The sequence below is a fragment of the Clupea harengus genome, chromosome 10, assembly GCF_900700415.2.
Source record: "Clupea harengus chromosome 10, Ch_v2.0.2, whole genome shotgun sequence".
Taxonomy (NCBI): Eukaryota; Metazoa; Chordata; class Actinopteri; order Clupeiformes; family Clupeidae; genus Clupea; species Clupea harengus.
The window spans coordinates 28,726,173-28,735,951 of record NC_045161.1 but is presented as its reverse complement, the minus strand read 5'-3'; the positions used below and the strand labels follow the sequence as shown (position 1 = coordinate 28,735,951).

General features: G+C 48.7%; 1 protein-coding gene across 1 annotated transcript in view; it reads right to left on the bottom strand.

Annotated features, from left to right (window-relative positions):
• Positions 1-324: 324 nt before the first annotated feature.
• The window catches only part of LOC105896412 (WD repeat-containing protein 18), a 70,026-nt gene continuing 60,571 nt past the window's right edge, over positions 325-9,779 (bottom strand). The window contains exons 6-7 of the mRNA XM_031574723.2: positions 6,203-6,271; positions 325-1,469 (exon numbers count right to left, since the gene is read on the bottom strand). Coding sequence (XP_031430583.1) covers positions 1,341-1,469; positions 6,203-6,271 — 198 coding nt within the window. The 3' untranslated portion in view covers positions 325-1,340. The remainder of the gene's footprint in view (positions 1,470-6,202; positions 6,272-9,779) is intronic.

Genomic DNA, 9,779 nt, shown 5'->3' with positions numbered 1-9,779 from the left:
GAGAGGAGTGTGGTGTTATCTGTGCCACACTCACTTGCTTGTGCGCGCGCACACACACACACACACACACACACTCTCTCTCTCTCTCTCTCTCTCTCTCTCTGTCCTCTTAAGACAGGGACACTCTGGCTCTCTGTTCTGCTGCAAATGAGGAGAATCAGATACACATTGATACAGCCTCCCCGCTCGACCACAAAGCTGAAAACCCTAAAAAAAAAAAAAAAAAAGAAAGACAGAAAAGAAGACAAGAGAAGACTGAGGTTGCGGGTTGAACACTCCCAAAGCCCACACACACTAATTAAAGAGGTACACCCAGCCCCCCCCCCCCAGATCCCTAAAACACTAGCGCCATCACAAAGGCTAACATCTGAAAGGCTAACGACTATGCTGCGCTACGCTACGCTACATGATAAAAATCAAACACACTCGCAGTGAGGGGGCTTAATGGCTCTCTCACTGTGAATAAACACGCTGCAGCCGCTCGGGCGGGGGGAGATGAAGCGTTTTCAGTAAACGAGCTTAACTCAACTCCGTATCATCATAGCACTTAAATACACAGGAGTCAAGGCTAACACCCCTACCCACAGATAGAGAGAGAGAGAGAATACAATACTTAAGAAAAAGAAAAAGCACAAAAGTCCACACTGGTAACGCCTCCACTGTTGACTGGACCGTGGATGAAGACACATTTCACTGTTATGCAAACGCCCCTCTGGTTCCCAGCAAGCAGCAGGGAAAAAGAATCCATGGTATTGATTGGCTGATTGAATACAGGTGCTGATGAGGGGGTGTTGCTGCCGGGAGACAGGGAACAGATAGGAGACCAGCAGGGGTCTCAGGGGTACACCTGGGTCAGACGGAGAAGCAGGGGATCTGTGGGATTTAAGTGTGGAACTCAAAGGGAGCGGATTTGGGGATGTGGGTGTACTAAGTCACGTTAGAGCAGTATGTCGAGATTAACAAGCTGCCCACAGTAAGGTAACGGACCTGTCACAAACAAACAAACAAACCATATAGGTATATTTGTATGAAATGGACTTAACAGCCTACAGTAAATCATAACACACAAGTTCTTTGTTTCCATTTTCACTGATCATAATGAGCTTGAAGTGCCGAGACAGACAGGCGACAGAGAACAGACGGACAGACAGACAGACAGACAGACAGACATACAGACATACAGACAAGGGACAGACAGACAGACAGACAGACAGTCAGACAGACAGGTGTAAGGGGCTGTCCAGTGAGGCCGTTTCATCCTGAAGCTGTGCCTCCGCAGGTGGCTGGTTGAGTGTCTCTGGGCCAGTGCTGGGCCAGTTCCGGCCCACTCGCGGGCCGCTCTAACTGGGCTTGATCAGCAGCTGGCTGGAGAAATCGTACAGATCCTTGTTGATCTTCTTCAGGGTCTTCACCTCCTCCTCCAGCTCTGACACGCGCACTTTGGTGTTCTCTCCGTCTCCAAATACACTCTGGAAACACACACACACACACACACACACACACACACACACACACACACGCAGATAAGGAGAGGAAAAGGAATTAGCAAGATGCCAGTCTGAGAGTGGTCAGAATAAAAACTGTTTGTCTCTGGGCTGATTAGATTTTTAAAAGTGTCACATTTCCTATAAGAGTCTGATTGCCCCCTGGGGGTTTCGAGTGGGGGTATTTGGAGTGGGGGTATTTGGGGTGCGGGTTTAAATTAGAATGATGACTGAACAGTGTGCCCCCCACCCTCACAAACCCCCCTCCCCCATCCCCCATCCTAAGCGTACACACAGCAGGTCTGTAAGATACTTATGGAAATATGCTGGGTGTCAAAAGGATCAATTTTGTGCAAATGAGCAGGGAATTAATTTCCAGCAGTGATGCAAGAATCCACCAGACAGTTCCTCCTTCATCTCACACACACAAACACACGCACACAGATGAAATCACGCACACATAGACAGGCAAACACACAAACACACACACACACACACAAACCACCCACTCACCCATACATGACACACACAATACACACACATTTACACACACATTCCTCCACCCACCCTCACTCCTACATCTCTCACACAATCACACACACTCCCAGCTCCCTGTGGTGTCTCAGTGAGGTCATCAAAACAGCATTTTTAAACATCCCTAATCTCGGCAGGCCAAAATCCTGACATTCCCATTGTGTGGAATTCCGCCGAGCAGGCAGAGCACGGATGACAGCGAGGCACAATAATCCCCCCCAGGGTTAACAGGGAAAACTCCCCCATTTTAATGTATTTATTTATTTATTTATTTATACACACACACACACAAACAGAATAAACACACACCCACACACACATGCACACACACACATATGCACGCACACACACACACACGCACATACTGAGTACACACACACACACACACACACACACACACACAGCTCCTCTGGTCTACATCAAAGTACAGCGCCTACTTTAGCCACTGGCAGGCTCGTAAATGTTACCGTACAAACATTTTCTACAATTTCTTTACAGTTATTGGGGTAAACCGATGCAGGTGTGTGTCTGTATACTTCCTTCTTAAATCAGATGCAGGTGTATCTCTGTATACTTCCTTCTTAAATCAGATGCAGGTGTGTGTCTGTATACTTCCTTCTTAAATCAGAAGCAGGTGTGTGTGTGTATACTTCCTTCCTAAATCAGACGCAGGTGTGTGTCTGTATACTTCCTTCTTAAATCAGAAGCAGGTGTGTGTGTGTATACTTCCTTCCTAAATCAGACGCAGGTGTGTGTCTGTATACTTCCTTCTTAAATCAGAAGCAGGTGTATCTCAGCTTACTTCCTTCTTAAATCAGGCGCAGGTGTGTGTGTGTATACTTCCTTCCTAAATCAGAAGCAGGTGTGTGTCTGTATATCTCCTTCTTAAATCGGGAGTGTAAAGCTGTGCAGCAGAAGCATCGGGATGATGGGGGCAATAACCTGCGACCCTGTGCAAAGACAGACAAGGCTATGGCTCTCTATGCTAACCTTTTGTGGGACTCACACTGTGTGCATGCTTAATCCAGTTACTAGAAGGACGTCCAAGGCTGGAGCTGGATGATAGGAGGGCCCTGGACAGACACATTAGTCTGCCAGAGCTTTCTGAGGCTGTCCAGCCACTTTCCAAGGGCTGTTCACCAGGAATTGATCGGCTGCCGGCAGAATTCTATCAAGGGTCTTGGGTCCTTTTGGGCAAGGACAACTACGAGATGCTGGAAGAGTGTTTTAGGAGGGGCAAGGACAATCACGAGAGGCTGGGAGAGTGTTTTAGGAGGGGCAAATTGCTGATCAGCAGTCAGTGAGTGGTGCCCTCTCTGCTGCCTCAGACAGGAGACCTGGGCGTGCTCAAGCACCAGGCGTAAGGGATGTTTGAGGCGGCCTAATCAAGAAGAAGCAGAGGTCTTGTGTTCTGGGTCGGACCAGTATGGACAGTTTTGAAATAAGTGACATTATTGTGTGTGTGTCACTAGGGAATAATCTTGATCTGGTTTTTTTTTTTCTTTTAATCTATTGATCAAGAAAAAGCATTTGACAGAGTGGGTCAAGGGTACCTTGTTTAGCGTTCTATGATCCTTCCTCTCTCATTGCTCCCTCTTCCTCTCAATGCTCCCTCTTCCTCTCTCTCAATGCTCCCTCTTCCTCTCTCTCATTGCTCCCTCTTCCTCTCTCTCATTTCTCTCTCAATGCTCCCTCTTCCTCTCTCTCATTGCTCCCTCTTCCTCTCTCTCATTGCTCCCTCTTCCTCTCTCTCATTTCTCTCTCATTGCTCACTCTTCCTCTCTCTCATTGCTCCCTCTTCTTCTCATTGCTCCCTCTTCCTCTCTCTCATTGGTCTCTCTCATTGGTCTCCCTTTCTCTCTCTTTTCTTCATTTGCCCCCTCTCCCTCTTGTTGCCTGAGTGAGACTAATCCCTTTAGTTCCTCTCTGGCGCTGGAGAGAGTCCTGGTGCCGGCAGCATCACAGTCTTCAGACGGTCTTCAGACGCACGCAGATCACCACTCGTTCATCGACCCTCACCAAAGATCCCTACCATAGAACTGTAAAGCCTCCTCAAATAAGGACACACACACACACACACACACACACACACACACACACACACACACACACAGACACACACACACACACCTACTGAAATACACTCACAAACACATATATATATACATCTACACATCCAAACTCCTTCACACGCACACCAGCTCAATGATATACAAACACACAGATATACACACACACACACAGCGGCCATTTCTGGACTAGCTGAGGCCCTAAACGGGGCCGGATGCCTCCCATCTGTGTGTGCATCAGTTCAAAGGAGACGCACTTATGCGGCGATCTGGCGCACGGCCTCCCTCCAGCCATCATTATCACTCTCCTTTAAAAAGATCATCTCCATTACACCCTGAGCCATAATCATGTCACTGGGAGAGTAGCGGCTGGTCAGGACACAGACTGCTGCCTCAGCCCCCTCATCAGTGAGTGCGGAGAGGTGCTTCATCTGGAACACCGGTCGGCCCTAGCTCTCATTTAGGGATCCGAGCTCCGCTTATTCCCTTGAAAAACACAACAGGGGCTTGGCTGTGATGGTGATGGAGGCTGCCGATAAGAACTCTATCGTGAGGTCTGGGCAGAGCACAGCGGAAGATTTGGGGGGGGGGGGGGGGGGGGGCCTTGTCCCACTGGTCTGCTTTTCGGCCTTATTAGGCTCTCAGCTGTCCGTGACCACACTAGTGCCCCCCAGAGGTCCAGGGCACAGGCGCTGTTCTCCATTCTCACGGCCTGTGTCCCGCCTCTGCTGGAGGATCATTCTGTGTATAAAAAGGTCCTATACAAATAAACTGTATTATTAAATTATTATTACTATTATTATTATTCTCTGCCTGTGTCCCATCTCCGCTGTGAGGATGCCCAGTGATCTGGATTCCACTCAGCTCAGCCATCAGAGCATCTTACACTCGTCAATTATTTAACGCTCATGATGATCAAACACATCAGACAAGTACATCACACACCTCACACACACAAACACCCCGCTGTTTAACACACTGCCTCTTTCACGTCTGACTGGTCGGTGCACCACAAGCGTGGAGAGGAACCGATGCTCTGTTCCCACTCCTCTGTTCAGCCCCAGTGTATGTGCGTGTCGTGGGTGACAGCGTGTGACGTCGGTGACAGCAAGTGACGTGGGTGACATGAGTGACGGTGGGTGACCTGAGTGACAGTGGGTGACGTGGGTGACAGTGGGTGACCTGAGTGACAGTGGGTGACCTGAGTGACAGTGGGTGACGTGGGTGACGTGGGTGACAGCGTGCGTCCAGTCGGACTGAGGGAGGAGAGTGGAGGTAGATGAGGGGCTGAATGTGTTCCTCCCTGCAGCAGTAGGGCTCAAAGAAGAGGCCACACAGTGGTGCTTCTGACGGGGGCTTTGTGAGTGTTATTACACGGCTGTTTCCTGTCAAAGCTCTTACAGCAAGCGTGAAGAGCAACCACTGCATAGTAGATTACCAACAGGACAATTGAACAACCAAAGTGTGTGTGTGCATGCGTGTGTGTGAGTGTGAGCGTGTGTTTGTTATTCAAGTTGATATGAGGCATAAAATGGCTGTGGAACCGTCAGTTGGAACTGCAGGCACTTCTCATGCTTTTAAACATGGGATGTCTGAACTGGTCACGCACAGACACACACGCACGCGCGCGCACGCGCGCGCACACACACACACACACACACACACACACACACAGAGACACACACAGAGACACACAGAGACACACAGAGACACACACACACACACACACACACAAAAGTAATGTGGAAATGCACCCCCTCTCTCCACAGCTGTCAGGGCCTGAGCCTAGAGCTCCCTGGAGGAGATGTTTACCACCATCACTCAATTTGTTCCTCCTGAAAGGTCTTTGGGGGGGAAGACTAGAGAGGAATGTTCCGGAACGGGTGGAAGAGAAGACGCGTGGGGGCAGCACAAACAGAACATGTGACACACAAAACGGGGCTCTGCTTTGCCCTCTGACCCCAACCCAAGGCATGCTGGGATGCGCCACAAAAGCCATTATACTACTACTATTAGTACTACTATACTATTAGACTGTTAATTTAATTTAATTTTCGTATTATTTATATATTATTTGTTGCTCTTCCTCCTTCTCCTCCTCCTCCTCCTCCTCACCTTGTCAGTGACAGCACACATCAGGGCGTGAAGCTTGTCTGCCTTCTCCAAGTAAGTCTCCTCTGGGTCCTGCGCGGGAGCGAGGGATAGAGAGAAAAAGAAGAGAAAAAGAGAAGAGAAATTAAATCAATATTTCAATTCATCTGTAAATCCACGGACTGGTGGCCACTAGCCCCGCTGTGTGGAATCTGCCGGGCTGCAAGCGTGAGTGTGTGTTTGACGCATGCTAAAGACAGGGTCCCCCAGGGCTCAGTGCACAGAGGAGAGCAGTGTGTGTGTGTGTGTGTGTGTGTGTGTACTAAAATCAGTTTAAGTGAGTAGGTCTAAGTATTTGTCTTTGAATGTATATGAACAAGTTCCTTTGCAAGTGTGCAGGAGAAAATATCTGTGTGTGTGTGTGTTGTGTTGTGTGTGTATATATATATATATATATATATGTATATATATGTGTGTGTGTGTGTGTGTGTGTGTGTGTGTGTGTGTGTGTGTGTGTGTGTGTGTGTGTAAGCTTGTCCAAGTAAGTGCATCTTAGTGGTAATTAATTATCTACTGTGTATGTGCAGGAGCATGAGTGTATGTATGCGTTTGCCTGCCTCTGATTTTGCATGAGTTCGTGTGTGTGTGTGTATGTGTTTTTGTCCACCTGTAAATGTATCTGTATTTGTGTGTGTGTGTGTGTTTTTGTCCACCTGTGAATGTACTGTATCTGTATTCGTGTGTGTATGTGATGTCTGCTGGGTGGGCAAGACACCTCTCTCTTGAGCTGTGTGTGTGTGTGTGTGTGTGTGTGTGTGTGTGTGTGTGTGTGTGTGTGTGTGTGTGTGTGTGTGTGTGTGTGTGTGTGTGTGTGTGTGTGTGTGTAGAGCAGAGGGAGTGGCTGACCGCCGTATTGAAAGTTGACAATGACAATAAACTACGACAAGCAAAATAACAACATGGCAGACCTCCCCTTAACGCCGCAGCCAAACACATAAACAGCCTGGCTGCCATCTCCACCAGGACTTCACCCTGAGGGCCGGCTGCCCAGAGCACAGCTGCATCACACGGCACAAATCAGGCACAGATTCAGCAAGGGTCTGGCATCTGGCACATACACACACACTAATGCACACACACACACACACACAGTAATGCACGCATACACACACACACACACACTAATGCACGCACACACACACACACACACACACACACACACACACACACACACACACACACACTAATGCACGCACACACACACAGGCACTCACTCACTAATGTACGCACACACAGGTTAAAACAAGATCACTTAAGCTGAAAGGAACACTTCATCCCACGTAGACATCCAGCTGGTCTAATGCGTAGAGTACTTTGCTACTGTAACAGCACATGGTTGAACAGTGACAGACGAACTCCCGCTCCCATTCATTACGACGTCTGATGCTATGCGAGCTACTTCTACCCAGGGAGTACGAAAATGACTGCGGACATCTTGTTTCATGGTGCTCAGCTTCGGCACCAGAACTAGTAAGAGCCAATCACCTGGGCTGAAAATGCTCTATGACCGATGACCACAATAACGACAAACCCTATACTAAACGGCCACACTGGTACATGATTAAAACCAACCTCTGCTTATGCTAACTGGTTAAAGCTACCCCTGTAGCCTGACCCCTAGCCTCAGCCACTGCACTAGCCTCAGCCACTGCACTAGCCTCAGCCACTGCACTAGCCAGCTGAGCCGTTTTCACTTGCTGAACAGCAAGGGGCGACAGTGAGCGCCAACATCCTCAGCAGGGAACACAGTGACTGATGCTCTCTTTTACACACACTAGCAGGACGTACAGCGCTGTACCCAAAACCGATACACACCTCATTACGACCTGGCAGGGTGCTTCGGGGGTCGGAGGGAGCACACACACACACACACACACACACACCTTTAATCACTCCCTGGGTGGTCAACTGACCGTTTGATTTAGAGCACAGAGGGCAGGCGACTGGACTGGGGATAGGAAAGGGACAAAACCCTAAATATAACTGCCAGCTTTGTCAGCCAGTGTATAACACCCACAAGCAAGCGCACACACAGAAAATGTAATCATTAGAAAAGGACATAATTTTAACTCATTAATTTAGGAAACTGCCATTACCCTTACACAGAGATAGACACACAGAAACCTACACACACACATGCAAAGGCACACGCACATGCACACACACTTGCCCAGACACACACTTTTGGGTTAAAACAAGAACACATAAGTTGAAAGGAATACTTCTTCCCATGTAGACCATCAGCCTGTCTAATGTGTCTGCCACTGCAGCAGCATGTGGCTGAACAGCAAGTAACACACACACACACACACACAATTAAAAACACACACTCTGCCTGCAGTCTGTCAAACAGCAACTGTGTTAATTTACCAGCATCTGCTCAATGGTGTTCCAGCCAATGTCATGATTTACAACATTTCAACATACACACACGCCCTGAAACCTTCTGGCACGCACACACACACACACCCCATCAACAATTACAGCATCTCCCACACAAACATACAAATTCCCCCAGGACGCACGCACACACACACACACCCACGCATCCTCATTCCCAGACCCATCAAATATTATGAGGAAGAAACAGCTTGAGTTGATGTCTAAGTCCACAGTGGAGCTAACTGGGGCCTAGCTGAACCCACGGATGATTGGCTAGAGTGCCTGAGCCCACGGATGATTGGCTGGAGGGCCTAGCTGAGCTCGCGGATGATTGGCTGGAGGGCCAATACCCATTTGTCAAGCCTGGACCTACTGACTCAGAACCGGCCTTGGCACAGACAGAGAGGTACTGACTCAGAACCAGCCTTGGCACAGACAGAGAGGTACTGACTCAGAACCAGCCTTGGCACAGACAGAGAGGTACTGACACAGAACCAGCCTTGGCACAGACAGAGAGGTACTGACACATAACCAGCCTTGGCACAGACAGAGAGGTACTGACACAGAACCAGCCTTGGCACAGACAGAGAGGTACTGACACAGAACCGGCCTTGGCACAGACAGAGAGGTACTGACACAGAACCAGCCTTGGCACAGACAGAGAGGTACTGACACAGAACCAGCCTTGGCACAGACAGAGAGGTACTGACACAGAACCGGCCTTGGCACAGACACCGGGAGGCAGACAGGCAGAGAGGTATTCACCTAAATACGTCGTCCACCAGTGAAAATCAGGTTTTCAACCTTGTTAACATGTCCATATGATGTTTTTTATATCACTCGACATATCATGAGCGAACTACGCAGTCAACGCCATGGCTGAGTACTTCCACCTTGGAACTGCAGTGTACCAATGACCGCCTCAAAAACATGCAATCAGACAGCCTGGGTTTCTTATGCCACATACCTAAGGGACCAATCCAGTCAATTTGCAGAGTGGGAATTTACATATCATTAGCATAAGGCCACGTCGAAACGAGAACTATCAGAGGAGAAGCCAGGTGTGGCTAATTAGCATATTCATACATCCACAAATACTACATGAGGCAAAGGTGTAGAGTTACATCCACGCCATTTTAACACCACACACACACACACA